The following is an 18,817-nucleotide window of genomic DNA, read 5'->3' as shown; positions in this document are numbered from 1 at the left end:
CGGGGGCAGAGAGGAGATCGGCTCCATCGCTCGACTTAAGCCGTCCCACCTGGATGCCGCCGGCTGGTCCGGTGGCACCTGTTGTGCCTGTTCCCCTCTTACCTGTTGTTTCGGTTCCTCCTGCACCGTTACTGTCCCCATGGCTCTGTTCTGCCAGCCCCACCTGTATCGCCCGCCCCGTCCGTTTTTACCACGCGTTGCGGTCGCCGTGTCCAGCCTCCTGCTCGGTTCCGTACCTCGGGTTCTGCGGGGTGTCCTGTAGTGGCACCTAGCGGTGGCCGTGGTCATGTCGAACCCTCACTATTGGCTAGCGCAGTCACGTGAGTGGGTTTTCTGTAAAATCATTCATTCGAGCTCCACGCGGTTGGAGTGAGCATCGTTTATTTCGGCTGTCAATATCGACTCGAGTAATCACTTTATTTTCGTTTAAAAATAAAGAACTTTGTTATACCTGACTGTCTCGACTCGGCAAACTACTATACTTTAACTGTTTGCTTTCTTTACATTTGACCTCTTAAAGTGTAACAGCTCATATTTGCTCTGGTTAAACTTAATCTGCCCTTTCTCTGCTCACATGCCCAACTGATCCTAAAAAAGAGACAAAGTGCTGGAGTAACTCAGCAGGTCAGGCAGCATCTCTGGAGAACATGGATACAGAGTGCTGGAGTGACATGGGTTGTTCATGGATGATCGGCCATGATCACATTGAATGGCGGTGCTGGCTCGAAGGGCCTAAATGGCCTACTCCTGCACCTATTATCTATTGTCTCTGCAGAACATGGACAGGTGATGTTTCAGGTTGGGACCGTTCATCAGACTGCTATGTCCTGCTGTTTAACAACCTTCCTCACAATCTGTATTTCATCATTCCATACTTTGAATGATCTTCAAGATCTGTAATGTAGACAAAAATGCTGGAGAAACTGAACGGGTGAGGCAGCATCTATGGAGCGAAGGTCTCGGTGACGTTTCGGGTCGAGACCCTTCTCAAGATCTGTAATGTAAATTGCAAATGAGATTGTTTCCAGGATTTCAAGCTGTAACTTGCCGAATAAATGTTTTGTTTGCTGTCAGCTGATCATTGGCTTGTGGTTCTTTTTCCCAGGCGCACCTCACGTGCAGCAGTGAGCTCCAGGTGCAGCTCGGCAGGTTTCAGGGCCTTGAGGGGATGATGAGCAGCATCTTCAGCAGTGAGCAGACGGCAGCGTTCAGCACTGAGCTGAGGGAGGCTGTGTGGCAACGAGAGTTCCTCACTGACCTCCTGATGAAGAGGAGGCGACAAATACAGGTATTAGCACCATCTAAACCATGTTGGCCATGATGGCAGATAACAGCAGTGGAGCAGTGTCCGAGCTTACGGAAAGACCATTCAGAAGCTTGATAACAGAGGGGAAGAAGTTGTCTCATAGTTTGGTGATTCGCCCTTTCAAACCTTCTGCCAAACAGGAGTGGGGGGGAAGGAATGAATGACCGGGGTGGGACATCTTTGATTATATAGTCTGTTTGCCCAAGGCAGCATGAAGTGTAGATCTAATCAATGGTGGGAATTTGTTCTGTGAGTGTAAGCATGTGAAACTACGTGGACAGTGCAAGGCAGGGGAACTGGCTTGATGGACGAGGGGGACTGGCTTAATGGGTTTTGGTCGATGATTAGCTGATTGACCCTTTTACTGTGCTACACTTAACAATAAAAGATATTTGAAACCTTTAATTGCGGTGAATCCTGCTCCAATGGTTTCTGATGTTTGCTGATAGATGAATAACCAAGACCTTGCTGATCACAAGCTGTTGATGAAGAAGTTTGAAGATTGGCTAAAAACTGAAGATCAGAAACTAACAAACATTTTAGCTGTCCCAAATACCTGGAGCAGCAAGGAGAGGAAGAGCAGGAAGCAAGGTCTGAAGGTAAGTGAAGAATGGCCAGTTGTTTGCGTGGACAATGCCAGCAACTGCATTAGCTTCGTATTTCATATTTCCATGTGATGTCGGCCGGGGGCGGTCAGACAGGGTGTCAGTGAGGTTGGGGGTGGCAGTGATGGTCAGTGGCAGGGCGGTCAGTGAGACGGGGGCGATCAGTGACAGGGTGGTCAGTGAGGCCGGGGTGGTCAGTGATGGTCAGTGGCAGGGCGGTCAGTGAGACGGGGCGATCAGTGACGGTGTCAGTGAGGCCGGGGTGGTCAGTGATGGTCAGTGGCAGGGCGGTCAGTGAGACAGGGGCGATCAGTGACAGGGTGGTCAGTGAGGCCGGGGTGGTCAGTGATGGTCAGTGGCAGGGCGGTCAGTGAGACAGGGGCGATCAGTGACAGGGTGGTCAGTGAGGCCGGGGTGGTCAGTGATGGTCGGTGACATGGCTGTCAGTAAGGCTGGTGCCAGTCACTGCCCACTCTGCTGCCTGACCTGCTGGGTGGAGGGTTGGAAAGATTCGGAGGGCTCGACAGATATGGACCAAGCGCAGGCAGTTAGGACTAGTGTAGCTGGGACATGTTGGTTGGTGTGGGCAAGTTGGGCTGAAGGCCAGTTTCCACACTATCACTCTATGACTAGTGTAGCTGGGACGTGTGGGCATGTTGTGCTGAAGGGCCAATTTCCACACTGTTTCTGTCTTTACTATGAGAGCCCTGCTGCCTCTGGGAGTGCAGAGTGATGAAAGCTTTGAGCCTTTTCTCAAGTGAATGACGGCTTATTTCCAGGTGCTGAACAGTCATGTCCCTCATGGTCAGAAGAGTTTTGAAGAGCTGAAAAGTGCAGAGTACGCCGCTGTGAATGGAGAAGTGAAAGAGCTGGAAGATTTGCGATATCGCTGGAGCTTGTACAAGGCGAAGCTGTGTGAGGCGGGAGAATACCTGGTATGTCCTGACACGGCTCACAGGAACTCCACCAATTTCACTCTCAAAACGCTTCATTGGTTTTGGTTTCTTTGCACGTAATGGACTTTCTAACCAAAACCTCTGGTGTTAGATATCAGTCTTACAGCACGGAAACAGGCCCTTTGGCCATTCCCATCCATGCTGACCCATCTAAACACGTCACATTTGCTTGCGTTTGACTCGTATATCCTAAATCCTTCTTATCCAAGTACCTGCCCAAACATCTTTTAAATGATGTTATAGTAACTGCCTCAACTACTGGCACCTGGTTCCACACTCACCAGCCTAAGGTTTCTATTCAATCTTGCCCCTCTCACCTTTATAGATATGTCACCTGTTCTTGATTCCCCTACCTTGGGTCAAACCTGCATTCACCCTATCTATTCTCATGATTTTATACAACTCTATAGGATCATCCCTCAGCCTCCTGCACTCCAAGGAATAAAGTTCAAGGCTGCCCAAAGTATCCCTCGGACTCAGACCCTTGAGTCCCGGCAACATCCTCGTAAATCTTCTCGGCACTCTTTCCAGCTTTGTTACACCATGACTAAAACTGACCACATTATTCCAAAGGAGCGAAGGGAATAGGCAACGTTTCGGGTGAGACCCTTCTTCAGACTGATGTGGGCAAGGGCGGGAAGAGGAAAGGAAGAGGCGCAGTCAGGGGGGTATGGGCGAGCTGGGAAGGGGAGGGCAAAGAAGGAGAAACTAGGGACTACCTAAAATTGGAGGTCAATGTTCATACCGCTGTGGTGTAAGCTACCCAAGCGAAATATGAGGTGCTGCTCCTCCAGTTTATGGTGGGAGTTGAAGTGGTGAGCCACCGGGATATCAGGTTGGTTATTGCGAACCGAGCGGAGGTGTTGGGCGAAGCGATCCGGCCTTTCTGTCCTGGGCCTCCACCATGGCACAGAGTGAGGCCCACCGTAAATTGGAGGAGCAGCACCTCATTACCCCAGCACCTTGGGTAGTTTACACCCCAGCGTTATGAACATTGACCTCTCCAATTTCAGGTAGTCCCTGCTTTCTCCCTCTTTCCCCTCCCCTTCCCAGCTCTCCCATAGCCCACTGTCTCCGCCTCTTCCTTTCTTCTTCCCCCACCCCCACATCAGTCTGAAGAACGGTTTCGACCAAAAACGTCGCCTATTTCCTTCGCTCCATAGATGGTGCCTCACAGATGAGTTTCTCCAGTATTTTTGTCTACCTTCGATTTTCCAGCATCTGCAGTTGCTTCTTAAACACTATTCCAAATATGTTCTCATCAATGTCTTGTACAACTGTAACATTACATTCCAACCTCTATACTGAATACCCTGACTGATGAAGGTCAAAGGACCAACAGCTACCTTTACCTATCCACCTGTGACACTGCTTTCAGGAAACCATGTACCTGTTCTCCTCAATCCCTCTGATCCACGACCCTGCCATTCACAATCAAGGTCCTACCTTGACTTCCCAAAAAACACCGCACACTTATCCATATTAAATTCCATTAGTCATTTCTCAGGCTACTTGCCCAGCTGATCAATATCCCACCGATGACCATCTTTGCTCTCTAATACCACCCACTTTAGTGTCAGATTCCAACTCTACATTGGAGTAATGGAGCTTTAAACATTCAGTCGTTCTTTATTTCTTGGTTCTTTGTGGGTCAAGTATTCAAAGTGGCTCCTTTCTCTGTAACTCTCTACTATCTTGGGACTTCATGAAGCAGCTGTACAAGTCATTGGTGAGACCATACTTGGACGGTGACTGTGGTTCTGGTCGCCCAGATATAGGAAGGATGTCATTGTTAGAAAAGGTGTAGGTATGATTCACCTCGGCTTGAGTTATAGGGAGAATTGGGATTGGCTGGGTCTTTTTTCTTTCGAATGTAGGAGGCTGAGGGGTGACCTCATTGAACTGTACAAGATCATGAGAGATATGGATATAAGTGAACGCTCAGTCTTTTTCCCAAGTAGAGGATTGTAAAAGGCATAGATGCCACGTTTGATGGGACCTCGGGCAGAACATTTTACTGAGTGTAATCCCTATCTGGAATGAGCTGCCAGAGGAAGCTATAGAACCAATGATCCAAGGATATTTGGACAGATATATGGATAGGAAGAATTTAGTGGCTGTGGGCCAAATGCACGCCAGTGGGACTAGCCCATAATGACATCCTAGTCAGCGTGGACGAGTTGGGCCGAAAGACCTGGTTCTGTACTATACAGCTCTTTGACTCGTGTAGTCCCAATATGATGTTCTTGTATGTCAGTGAATAATTTGGTATGTTTTATCCAACTTCCCTAAAACGATACAACAACTTTATTTGTCCCAGGAGGGAATTGGTCAGCCAACAGTCATAGAACACAAGATACATGGAATTAAAGTGATGAGTGGAAAGTCCAGGATTGGAAATGTGCAAAGATAGAGTGGGAGAGGGGAGTCAGTCTACCACATGACAGAAGGGGAAGGAGTTGTACAGTTTGATAGCCACAGGGCAAAAGGTTCTGTGCTGCATCTTGGTGGAACCAGTCTGTTGCTGAAGGTACTCCTCAGCTTGACCAGTGTGTCATGCAGAGGGTGAGCTGTGTTGTCCAGGATGCTCCGCATTTTGAGGAGCATCCTCCCCTCCAAGATCATCTCCAATGAATCCAACTCCACCGCCAGGATGGAGCCAGCTTCCTGATGAGCTTGTTAATCCTGTTGGTGTCCGCGGCCTTCCCCCTGCTGCCCCAGCACACGACTGTAGAAGTTGAAAGAGCGGAGCCTCCTCAGAAAGTCCAGAAAAATCTTTTCAGATATCTATTTGCATGGAAGCAAATGAAGGTTGTTGCAACTTTTAACAGAACAACCAATGCAGTTATTACCTGTTATAATGTTGGAACTAAATAATTGCTGCCCTTGCTCATTTACATAAGGCATCAGAGATTGTAATAACTTGGTCATTGCAGCTTTGCCCCCACTGCTTCTTCGCTGCACGGACTATCTGCTCTGTTTCACTGACCATCTGCTCTGTTTCACTCTTTCTACTTTGTTTGTGATTGTTTCTGCAGATTCAAAGCCAAAATGAAGTTGATGAATTTAGAAAGGTAATTACACTTCTTTAAATCTTTGTGTTTAATTTGAATTATTTTGTTTTTGTTTTCCTGTGAGCAAGTGTTTGAGGGTAGACAAAGTTATGAATGGAATACATAGGGTAGTTGGTGAGAAACATTACCTAGACACGGTGATCTTATGTTGACATGGTGTGTTTTGCACTGATGTGGTGATCCAGAAAACACATCACTGCATTTACTTTCAAGGCGCCCTCAGATTGTCCAAAAAGATATTCTTGAATTCCTTCTCTCCAGAGATGCTTATCTAATCAAGTTAGGAAAGGGGGAAGTACAATGAGATCTGGGTGTCCTTGTTCATCATTCACTGACAGTAAGCATGCAGGTACAGCAGGCAGTGAAGAAAGCGAATGGCATGTTGGCCTTTATAACAAGATGAGTTGAGCAAAGAGGTCCATCTGCAGTTGTACAGGGCCCCAGTGAAATCACACCTGGAATATTGTGCGCAATTTTGGTCTCCAAATTTGAGGAAGGACATTCTTGCTATTGAGGGAGTGCAGCGTAGGTACACAAGGTTAATTCCCGGGATGCCGGGACTGTCAAATACTGAGAGAATGGAGCCGCTGGGCTTGTATACTCTAGAATTTAGAAGGATGAGAGGATATCTTATTGAAACATATAAGATAATAAGGGTTTGGGCATGCTAGAGGCAGAAAACATGTTCCCGATGTTGGGGGAGTCCAGAACCAGGGGCCATACTTTAAGAATAAGGGGTAAGCCATTTAGAACGGGGATGAGGAGAAACTTTCATACAGAAGGTTGTGAATCTGTAGAGTTCACTGACTCAGAATGCAGTGGAGGCAAATTCTCTGGATGCTTTCAAGAGAGAGTTAGAATAGAGCTCTTTAAAGATAGCAGAGTCAGGGGATATGGGGAGAAGGCAGGAACGGGGTACTGATTGTGGATGATCAGCCATGATCACATTGAATGGTGGTGCTGGCTTGAAGGGCCGAATGGCCTACTCCTGCACCTAATGTCTATTGTCTGGCTGGTCTTTCTACTGAAACCCACAAAATCAGTGACCAGGAAGGACAAGGGCCATTAGCTTATTCAAACACCACCATCTGCAGGTGACACTCCAAACTGTACACTACCCCATTCTGGAAAGATATTGCCATTGTTTCAACTGGTCAAAAGCCCGGAACTCACTCCCAACAGCGCTGTAGGATTTCTTTAGCAGAAGATCAGAAGATTGAACCAAGGACAGAAGGGGGGACAATAATTGTTGGACGCAGCCACTCAGATCTGAAAAATTGATTTGAAAGTGTTACTTGTTTTTCATGAATCAAGCTTTCTGTGCAAAGTGTTGGATCGGAGTTCTTGGGTCACCCTTGCGTGGGATTTGTTTGATAATGTCAGCCTCCATCTCCCTGTTTTTAAATGATTACACATTTGGCTGGAGTATGGACATGGTGAATGAGGCATCAGTGGCAGCTGCAGACTTGTCCCACCCTCTCATTTATTCTCCCCGCTTCCATCTGGCAGAAAGTACAGAAGCTTGAAAGTGCACAGCACCAGACTCAAGAACACCTTCTTCCCCTCTGTAATCAGGCTACCTTCTGATTTACCTCTACCCCATTGCGGACATTGGACTCTGTCTATGGAACTGATGCTACAATGCTGAGAACTATATTCTGCATTGTGAATCTTTCCCTTTGCTCTACATATGGTACTTGAGTTTGACAATTGTATTTGTGAATGGAATTATCTGATCTGATTGGATAGCATGCAAAACAAATCTTTTCACTGTATCTCACATGGCGGGGATACCAACTTCAGGACTGATGAGAAGTATCTAGTTCTCTCAGATGATGGAGATTGCAACCTTCACGTAGTCTGCTCTGTTTCGACAAATGCAATCAACCTGGCGTACACAATCAAATAAGATGAAATAGAACAAGTTGTCCTACAACTTTAGCCTATGCACGCCATACACAAGAAGAAGAAGCACACATGACAATAATAAGCAGAAACCTAAATGGTTTGTGGCCATGTTTAACTAAATGCAAATATTTAATATTTTATGAATACTATAATTGGTTATGCTAAAAAAATAAGATCCCTCTGCGTTTTGACTGGAATTGAATGTTATGCATTGCAACCAGTTTTTCTCTCTGCTTTATTTCCCTGTAGGTGCCAGGAGGGATATGCAGCTATCTATCTCGGGCCTGCTGTGCAGCGCTCCCTCTTCAGTTGCTCCTACTCCTGCTACTGCTACTCGCCTTCCTACTGCCGCTCATCGAGGAACATGACAGCTGTAGTGTGGTCAACAATTTTGCACGTTCTTTCTACCTGACGCTCCGCTATCAGGGTCCTCCACCAACATAGCAGGCATGTTCTTCCTTTGTACACGGTAGCCAGCACAGGCTCTTCCTCGCAACCGTGTGTTCAGAGTAGCCAACCTGTCTTAGGCCAGTGGCCATTTCACCAGAGAGGTTGCTAAACGCACTTCATTCTCGTGTCATTGTGACAACAGTATTATCTCTTAAACCCAATTGTTACCATAGTGAGATCAGATTCATTAGTTCAGTTCATTTATAGTATTTAGCTAGTTTCTCACACGATAACTGGACCATTTTATAAAGATATTTTAACATTTATAAACCATAAATAATTTATTAGAAGGAATTATTAACCATTTTTAATGATCATGCCAATATTTGTGATTCAGGCCCATGTCTTGGTTTGAAACGGTGAAATTTGTAGAATCCAGGTATTTTTTCTGACGGGTCATTTTGTGAGATTATGTTATTAATGGACATAAACTCCTCAATGTCTGTGAAAAGTTTCCCAAGCGAAGGATTCCTCAACCAGCCAGCAGTTGTGATAAGTAGAAGTTACTCAGTTGAAGGGGAGTATAATTATATACCTCATTCTCAATTGCATCATTAATGTTTAAAAACCTTAATGTTATCATTTGTATGGATTTTAACACAACATGATTTGGAACAGAGAGTTGGCCATGTTGCAGAATCACGCTGGAAGGAAGCAAGTGGTCATCTCCACTCCCCTGCTATTCCATGTTGTTACATATCCTCTTCCCATTGAAAGTTATTATTTAATCTTACACACCGCTTTCAGGTAAAGCACTTCAGATTATAATTTGTTGCATTTTTTTTAAATCTCTGAAGAATTAGGTGGGCAGCAAAAACGATCTGGAATCCCCCAACTAGAAGGATGATCAAAATAGATTCAATAACCTGCAACAGAATTGGATTTACATTTGAGGTATAAAAAGTTGCAGGGCTTTGGGGAATATGAACACTGGGAATAATTAGAAGGTTCTTGAATTATACTGGTGTAGATCTGGCTAGCGACAGCTTTATCTTAACATTTGTCCTATGGTTACTGAACTTCCTGGAAATATTTTATACTTGCGATAAATAGATGTTCAAATTCATCGTTAACCCTACACCTACAGTCTCACAGTGCCCGAAGTTTCATTGTTGGGACAGAGGGAGCAAATGTAGCAAATGCAGACCTGACACTGCTTCCACCAGTCAGCAAGATCACTGTGATGTCTGAAGAAGGGTCTCAACCCCAAACGTCACCCTTTCCTTCTCTCCAGACATGCTGCCTGTCCCGCTGAGTTACTCCAGCTTTTTGTGTCTACGGTTTAAACCAGCATTTGCAGTTCCTTCTTAGCAAGATCTCTGTGATCTATCCTCCCCATTCCTCAACCACAGGTGCTGGATTGTAGAGTCTCAGCTTTGAACATTTTTAGTGATTCAGCATCTGCATTTAGCCGTTGGTGATTCCAATAATTCACTATGTCCCGAAGAATGAAATTCATAATATTGAGACTTAATGCAGGAGGAGGCCATTTGGCTAACTACACCTGCTGTACCATTCAGGCTGATCTGAGAGAGCTATCCCCTGTAGATACATCAGTCCTGAATGGCCGACCACTTAGTTTCATTGTTCGGGACAGAGGACAGTGCAGACAGAGGAAGAGTTAATCATGGCACCTCCCCTCTTCCCGCCTTGTTAGAATTGTGTGTTTCAGTGAAATCACCTCTCATACTTGTACTTGATGGCTTAGTCTGATTTTGTATGGCAAGCCAATGTCTCAGCCACCAGTATGATGCATCTTTGCTGCACTCCATCTGCAAGAAATCTCTGCTAGCTCAGGAGACTGAACCTGTTGACAGTTTTCCAGAATCTTACCAGGGCCTGAAATAATGGGAGCAAAATGTCTCTAGTTTTATACTCTGCCTCTTGCAATAAAGACCAAATACTATTTGCTTTTCTCATTGATTCTTGTGCCCGCATGTCAACCTATAGTGATTCACCTACAAGACATTTAGGTTGTTCTCAGCATCTACACCTACATCATGCTCCAAAGATTGAAAACAAAAGTGGCCGAACGTGCATATTTTCTCATCTTACTCCTCATTTGTCTGAACTGTTCCTTTGTCCTGAAATGAAGGCAATAGTTCCAGATTCATCCTTTTAATATTCATCTTCCTTAATGAGCATCTGATTATTTTACACTGTAGAGGGAACAAATCATGTTGTTTCTCAATCTCATAAGGTTACTGTTACAACAAACAAGTGGAACATTATCTTTCGTGTCTCGAATAGAGAGCAGACAAGTAGTCAGTGTTCCAGCTGTGATTCCAACAAGGTTCTTGCAGATGAATAATACAGCTTTTCTCCCACACAGGCATGTAGGCGAGGAAACTTGGGACTCTTAATGGTGATGTCTTGAGGACAGTGTGTATTGTGGTCAAGGATGTACTGGATGTTCTTAGGCGTATGAAGGCAGATAAATCTCCTGAGTCTGATTAGATATATTCGAGGATGCTGTGGAAGCTAGTGGAATTTGTTTAATGTGTACAGCAAAGTTTCCTCGGGCGATATGTAGAGGACCCGACAAGAGAGAGGACAAAATGTGACCTACGAAGGACAAGTGACTGAAGTGTCTGCGGAGAGCCTTTTGTAAGCAGCGACTACAGTCTATTAGTTTTTAAATAGTTTGTGGATAAGGACAGGGTGGGCCCACAAATCATAGTTCTGAATTGGGGCAATTAGGCAGGAACTTGCTAAAGTAGACTGGAGTAGGTTGTTTTCTGGAAAGTGTTTTATAAGTGCAATGGTGACTGTTCAGGTATGCATGTTCCTGTTAACGTGAAGGGCAAGATAGCTGGGAGCAAGGAAACCTGGAGGAAGAGAGAATCGCGGCTCTGGTCAAGGAAATAAATGCATGGGACAGATATAGAGGCAGCTGGGATGAAGTATATCCCTGAGCATGGTTAAGAAGGAAATCAGGGGAACTAAAAGAGGGCAGGAGATAGCTCTGACAGACAATATTAAGGAGAATCTAAAGATATTTTACAGCTATATTAAGACTATAGGGCCTGTCCCACTTGGGTGATTTTTTCGGTGACTGTCATAGTCGTAGCAGGTCGCCGAAAAACCGGCAACTGGACCCCCCAACGACAATGTCTATGACAATGTCTACAATAACCTACCACCTAGACGACGTCAAGCTACGGCAAGCTGCCGACAACCGGCGATCTATTAGGACGTTCAACTACGACCACACCTACGACAACCTACGTCCACCCGCGACAAGCTACGACCCTGTCGGCTACAACTGAAGACAACTTAAAACAACTTAAGACAATTCAGTCGCCGGTACCTGTCGCCGATTGACGTAGGTAGTCACCGAAGTCAGCACCGGCGACAACCTAAGTCACCTAGCGACAACCTAAGTCACCTAGCAACAACCTAAGTCACCTAGCGACAACCTACATCACCTAGCGACAACCTACGTCACCTAGCGACAACCTAAGTCACCTAGCGACAACCTACGTCACCTAGCGACAACCTACGTCACCTAGCGACAACCTACGTCACCTAGCGACAACCTACGTCACCTAGCGACAACCTACGTCACCTAGCGACAACCTACATCACCTAGCGACAACCTACGTCACCTAGCGACAACCTAAGTCACCTAGCGACAACCTACGTCACCTAGCGACAACCTACGTCACCTAGCGACAACCTAAGTCACCTAGCGACAACCTACATCACCTAGCGACAACCTACGTCACCTAGCGACAACCTACGTCACCTAGCGACAACCTATGTCACCTAGCGACAACCTACGTCATCCTGGCGACAACCTACGTCATCCTGGCGACAACCTATGTCACCTAGCGACAACCTACAACAGCACCCAAGTCAGGAGAAGTCAAGCTACACTCATTGGTGTCAAGCCAACTCACCGAAAATGTTTGAACATTTTGAAATCCAGCGGCGACCAGTAAAATGCTACGACTCTTTGGGCGACTGAGGAGACTACTCACGACCATACAGGCGACCATGTGGCGACAACCTAGTCACCTGTAGTCGCCTAAAAAATAGCTTAAGTGGGACAGGCCCTTAAGTATGCAACCAGAGAGAGAAGAGGGCCTCTGAAACCTTTTAAAGGCACTTGGACAGGTTTGTGGACAGGTATGTGGATAGAAAAGGTTGACTGGGATGTGGGCCGAATACAAGCAAAAGGGACTTGCCTTGCTGGAGCATTGTAGTCAGCGGGGAAGAGTTGGGCTGAAGGGACTGTTTTACAAGCTGTTTGCCCCAATGCGTCTACGAGGGATACAAATTCAATGTTTCTTAAACATGACCACACATGGGAACTGGGTGGTGCAGAAAGCATTGGTTTGGGTATTGAGTACAGATAATATTTCCATTCCCCTTACCTACTCCAACCTCATCCCCTCTGAACGTACAGCCCTCCGCTCACTCTGCAGCAACCCTGACATAATCAAACCCGCTGACAGGTACTGTGGTAGTCTGGTGTGCTGACCTCTACCGGACTGAGGCCAGGCGACAACTCTCAGACACCTCCTCCTACTTATCCATGGACCATGACCCCACAGACAGGCACCAGGCCTTAATCTCAAACACCATTACTGATTTCATCACTTCCGACTCTGCCTTCCACATCCTCCAACCTTATCGTCTTCCAGCCCCGCACAGCCCGGTTTTACCTACTCCCCAAAATCCACAAACACAACTGCCCTGGCAGACCCATTGTTTCTGCCTGCTCCTGTCCCATGGAAATGATTTCCATAATTTATACAGAGCTGACGTAGATTTTGAAGAAGCAGCAACAAGGAGAAGCAGGAAGAAGCACTGATTGGCTGGAGCCCGTGGGGGAGAAGAGGAAGTCACAAGGGACAAACAGTTTAAAACTGAGGAATTTGGTTTGTAAATTGGTAAATTAGGCAATTTATCTGTGAATATAAGCAAGACTGCTCTAGGGGAGCGGCAGTGAGGGAGCGGCCTGGTGAATAAAGTGTGAGTCTTTGGTTCGAGAGTCTTCAGCGAGGAGGCTGAGGGGAGGAGACTACGCAATATGCTGGAGAGGGAGAGACGAAAGAAGGAGATGTCAGGCAAGCTGATTCAGTGCGATGCTTGCAGTATGTGGGAGGTCAAGGACACCGCTGGTGCCTCTGGCTGCTACAAGTGTGAGAAATGCATCCAGGTACAGCTCCTGAAGGACTGTGTTGGGGAACTGGAGAAGCAAGTGGATAACCTCAGGTTCGTCCGAGAGGCTGAGTCATTCCTCGACGAGTCCTACAGCAAGATTGTTACACCTAAGGTGCTGGAAGAGGGAAGGTGGGTGACAGTGAGAAACTGAAGTAAACATGGAATGCACAGGTCCCCGGGTGTTGTACCTCTTGTGAACAGGTTCACCCACTTAAAAGCTGTCGTGACAGAAGACGTTGATGCACTGAGCGGCTTACTGGCTTGCGAAGAAAAAAGTACTGTTGAGCCAACACCAAGGAGGCCGACGTCAGGCAACGCAGTGGTGGTTGGAGACTCCATTGTGAGAGGTACGGACAGGGGTTTCTGCGGCAACAGACGGGATTCGAGGATGGTGTGCTGCCTCCCGGGTGCCAGGATCCAGGATGTCACGGACAGAGCCCAGAAAATCCTCAAGGGCGAAGATGAACAGCCGGAATTTGTAGTGCATGTTGGCACAAACGATGTCGGAAAGAAGGGGATGAATATTCTGAAGCGTGACTAGAGAGCTCGGAAAAGTGATGAAAAGCAGGACCTCCAGGGTGGTTATCTCCAGTTTCCTTCCAGTTCCTCGTGCTGGCGAGAGCAGGAACAGGGAGATACTGGACCTGATTGTGTGGCTGAGGAACTGGTGCAGGGGGCAGGGATTTACATTCTTCGACCACTGGGATCTGTTCTGGAGTAAGGGGGAACTGTATAAAAGGGACGGATTGCACCTTAACAGGAGGGAGACCGGCATTCTGGCAAGCAGGTTTGCCACTGCGACACAGGTGGTTTTAAACTAAATAAGGGGGGGAGGTGTCAAATGGGATAGTCAAGGACGGAGTTAAAGGGAAAGGGAGTAAAGGGATTGAGTTGAGGAATTGCAAAGGCAAGAAGACACTAATTGGTGTTATCTACAGACCCCCAAATAGTAGCCCGGATGTAGGGTGTAAGTTGCAGCAGGAGTTAAAACTAGCATGTAACAAAGGTAATGCCACTGTGGTGATGGGGGATTTCATTATGGTAGACTGGGAAAATCAGGTTGGTTCAGGACCCCAAGAAAGAGAGTTTGTAGAGTGCCTCCGAGATGGATTCTGAGAGCAGCTTGTAATGGAGCCGACCAGAGAAAATTCTGGATTTAGTGTTGTCCAATGAACCAAATTTGATAAGAGAACTCGAGGTAAAGGAACCGCTTGGACGTAGTGATCATAATATGATTAGTTTTAATCTGCAGTTTGAGAAGGAGAAGGTTAAATCGGACGTGGCAGTGATGCAGCTGAACAAGGGATTATGAAGGCATGAGAGAGGAGCTGGCCAAGGTAGACTGGAAAGGGATACTTGCAGGAATGACGGTGGAACAGCAATAGCAGGAATTTCTGGGCATAATCCGGAAGACACAGGATCATTTCATTCAAAAAAGGAAGAAAGATTCTAAAGGGAGTAGGAGGCAACTGTGGCTGACAAGAGAAGTTAGGGATAGAATAAAACTAAAAGAAAAGATGTATAACACAGCAAAGAGTAGCCGGAAGCCAGAGGATTGGGAAACTTTCATAGGACAACAGAAGGAAACAAAACGGGCAATACGGGCTGAAAAGATGAAGTACGAAGGGAAGCTGGCCAGGAATATAAGGAAGGATAGTAAAAGCTTCTTTAGATATGTTAAGGGAAAAAAAAGTCAAATGTGGGTCCCTTGAAGGCAGACACGGGTGAAATTATTATGGGGAACAAGGAAATGGCAGAAGAGTTGAATAGGTACTTCGGATCTGTCTTCACTAAGGAAGACACAAACAATCTCCCAGAAGTACTGGAGGACAGAGGATCTAAGGGGGTCGAGGAACTGAAAGAAATTTTCATTAGGCGAGAAATAGTATTGGCAGGGCTCTCACTTAACCTTTTTTCCCTGTTGCCAGCCAGGTAAACTTGGCAGCTTTTTAGGTTGCCAAATGACAGTTTAGGTGGTCATTTAAGACGGTTTGCATGACGCGTGCAATAATGTGCTCGGACGAAGTGCGTATTTACCAGTCAGAATTATGCTCAATGAAGCATTCACATATAATTCTGCTTCAAATAAAGTCACAAACTAAACATATTCACCAATCAAGACATGATATACCACAATGACATGCAGCAAAATTATAATACGGTATCTCAACTCTTTTTACACATTGCAATTAATGCAATTTCTATTAGTTCTTTCCAATTCCAAACAAAAATGTGGTTGGATTATTCAGCGTGTGATCAACCTGTGTCAATAAATCCTGGACCATGGTAACATATATGCTTAACCATGCACACTACAGATTGATGCAAGCATGTTTTCTGTGAAGGACCGCAAATTACCATGACATGGCCATAACATGGGGTCGTTATTGCTATTGGTACAGAAACACTCTCGTTTCCCACATAATTTATCCATAACAAAATATATAGGTTGCAAGGAAATTTCTAAAGGCATTTAAATAGCTGTTAAAATCAACTATATCCATCTGACAGGTTAAACATTACACTAACTGACAAGAGATGGCCAAAGGACATAACTGCAGCAAATATTCTTTTGGTAATATGTTTAAAGGTGTCCAAACGCCACATTACCAGATATTCAGATTAGATTACGTGTTGTGAACAGCAATGAAGATACCCAGTTTGTACGCACCAGATTAAAAATAAATTATTGATAAATGCTGTTTCCATCATTCCCACCAGAATTAATGATAAAATTTAAACTGAAATATCTCTTGACCAAATTTGTGATGTATATGACCGACTGTAGAAGTAAAACCTGGATAAATCCAACGTACAGTTGTGAATGTTGCTCATTAAATAACTACAGTACTGATACTCCATATTAAGAGCATTGGTTTTCCGTTAAAATGAATTCTGTAATAATGTGTCAATGGTAGCAGTGACAATCGAACACTGCGGTTTTAATGTTTCAGGTGTTCACAATTTAATTAATCCATCTTTATGGACTAAAACAAATAATAACGTTGGGAATTAAAATACATTTGATTGCATTCCGTTATCAAACAGTCAATGTTCGCTCTGAAGACATTTCCAGCACAATAGGGCCCGGGGGGGGGGGAGGGGGGGGATGTGTGAATCAGTGCGGCATGGATAGATGGCGGGGGGTGGGTGGGGGGGGGGGGGGGGAAAGCAATCGGTGCGGAATGGATGGATTGAGGCAGGTGAATTAGTACGTGTTGGTTGGAGTATGTAAAATTGTGAGGAGAGAGCATGGGGGGGTGTCAGTGGTGTTGAATGGGGGGTTCAGTACGGTTTCCCTTGCCAGTTGAAAATATCGGCGGCCATGGACGACCATGGTAGGGGTGGAGCCGGTTGGGACAGTAGCGGTTGTTTTTGCTGGTGTGGTGCCTGCCTATTGCAGATCGCGCATGACTCCGTTTTTCCCCGAATATACCTGGTCATTCCGGGCCAGTAAATCATTTCTTTGGCACGTTGAAGGGTGGCCTCAACGCCAGGGTGGCCACTGTGGATCTCCTCGTAGTGCTCCTTATGTAGAGAGGGGGAGGGGGAATGACTGTCTTATGGCCCTTTACAATCACTACGTCCTGTAGCACAAGCTCGTCACGTATCAGAAAGTAGGGTTTTAGTTCAATGGGGGTGTTGGGTTGTTTGTTTGGCCAGCCGCTTTTAATGACTGAAGTTAGCAGCTGGGAGGTTTTATCCATGGCAGTGTGTTCAGCGAAGCGGCGAAGGCGGTCAGTTGAAACGAAGGAAACCTTTAGAACGGTTAATTCTGCACGTTCATAAGGATGTTGTTCGCTGGTGGCGCATGGTGCCCGGGATAGAGTGTCTGCAATGTGCATATCTTTACCTTTTTTCTAGACAATGCGGAAATCGAACCGTTGAAGCTGCATCATCATGCGTTGAAGCCTTGCTGGGGCAGCGTGGATAGGCTTGCTCAGTATGGTAACCAGAGGTTGATGATCAGTCTCTACCGTGAAGGTTTTGCCAAAAATGAAGTCTTTGAATTTGAAGCAGGCAAAAACCACGGCAAGCAGCTCTTTTTCTATCTGGGCATAGCCCTGTTCGGTATCTGTTAGTGTTCTGGAAGCGTAGGACACCAGCAAAACATCGCCGTTGAACGAGGTCTGCAGGCATACAGCGCCTAGTCCATACTGGGATGCGTTGCAGGTGATTGTAACCGGCAGGTTGAGGTTGAAGTAAGACAGAGTCGGTGCACTAGCGAGCTGTAGCTTTAAAGTCTCGAAGGTTCGCTGGTGGTTTGGGTACCAGGACCAAGTGTTGTCCTTATGAGTTAGTTGACGTAGGGGGGCTGAAAGTTCGCTGAGATAGGGGATGAACTTTCCCAGGGTGGGTTTAAGTGGGTTCAGCTTTACGTTGATGTCTCTGGCACGGTCCAGTACTTTGCGTAGGTTTGCATCGTGCTCGGTGGCATCGTGGCCATAAACCAGAATGTCGTCAACTATGAAGGCACAGGGGAATTCTGCAAACAGTTCCATTGCACGCTGGAAGACTTCGCTGGCAGAGTTGATGCCAAAGGGCATTCTTAGGAACCGGTAACGTCCGAACGGGGTTGCGAATGTTGTTAACGCCAATGAAGCACGGTCTAACAGGATTTGCCAGAATGAAATTTTGCCGTCCAAGATTGAGAAAACCGTTGTGTTACCGATTTGTGCTGCAACATCTTCGATGGTCCTCAGAGGATGGTGTTGGCGTTTGATTATTGTGTTCAAATCTTTAGGATTGATGTAGATGCATAACTCCTTCTTGTCTTTCTTTGTGGTGACAACCATGGTGGAGACCCAATCAGAGGGCTCGCTGACTTTGGCAAGGACCCCAATGGAGACCATATGTTTAAGTTTATCGTGTATTTGCTCACGCGTACCATGCGGGACGTGGTGAGGGGCACGTACGATCGGGGTGACTGCATGGTCGACAACGATCTTAGATGTTGTAGGCAGTCTGCCGAGTTGGTTGTCAAACAAATCTTTATAGTTGGATAGCACCTGTTTTGGTGGTCCCTCTGTCAAACAGAGTTTGTGAACAGCACGCCTGAAATAGACCAAACCCAGGGCATGGCACGCATCGATGTCTAGCATGGTTTCGGAACTTGGCTGAACGATGTATAAAAGCAAATCCTTGGTCTATTCATTGATGGTACATTTGAAATCGGCTTTGCCCAGCGGGTGAAGAATTTCCCCTCCATACGCATGTAAAGTGGAGGTCTTTTCCCATGCGCTCAGTGGTTCTTATCTTGTTGAAAACTTTGAGTGACATGATATTCACCAGTATCGACCTTGGCGATCAGTGGTTGGTTGTTGACCATCATGGTCACAGCAGGAT

General features: G+C 46.1%; 1 protein-coding gene across 5 annotated transcripts in view; it reads left to right on the top strand.

Annotated features, from left to right (window-relative positions):
• The window catches only part of syne3 (spectrin repeat containing nuclear envelope family member 3), a 49,399-nt gene extending 39,190 nt beyond the window's left edge, over positions 1-10,209 (top strand). For all 5 annotated transcript variants that reach the window (XM_033027457.1, XM_033027453.1, XM_033027456.1 and 2 more), the window contains exons 9-13: positions 1,106-1,288; positions 1,756-1,905; positions 2,691-2,846; positions 5,906-5,941; positions 8,099-10,209. In XM_033027457.1, the coding sequence (XP_032883348.1) occupies positions 1,106-1,288; positions 1,756-1,905; positions 2,691-2,846; positions 5,906-5,941; positions 8,099-8,293 (720 nt within the window). In that variant the 3' untranslated portion in view covers positions 8,294-10,209. The remainder of the gene's footprint in view (positions 1-1,105; positions 1,289-1,755; positions 1,906-2,690; positions 2,847-5,905; positions 5,942-8,098) is intronic.
• The last annotated feature ends 8,608 nt before the right edge of the window (positions 10,210-18,817 follow it).

This window comes from Amblyraja radiata, chromosome 9, assembly GCF_010909765.2.
Source record: "Amblyraja radiata isolate CabotCenter1 chromosome 9, sAmbRad1.1.pri, whole genome shotgun sequence".
In the NCBI taxonomy this organism is placed as follows: domain Eukaryota; kingdom Metazoa; phylum Chordata; class Chondrichthyes; order Rajiformes; family Rajidae; genus Amblyraja; species Amblyraja radiata.
This window is presented reverse-complemented; position numbering and strand designations above follow the sequence as displayed.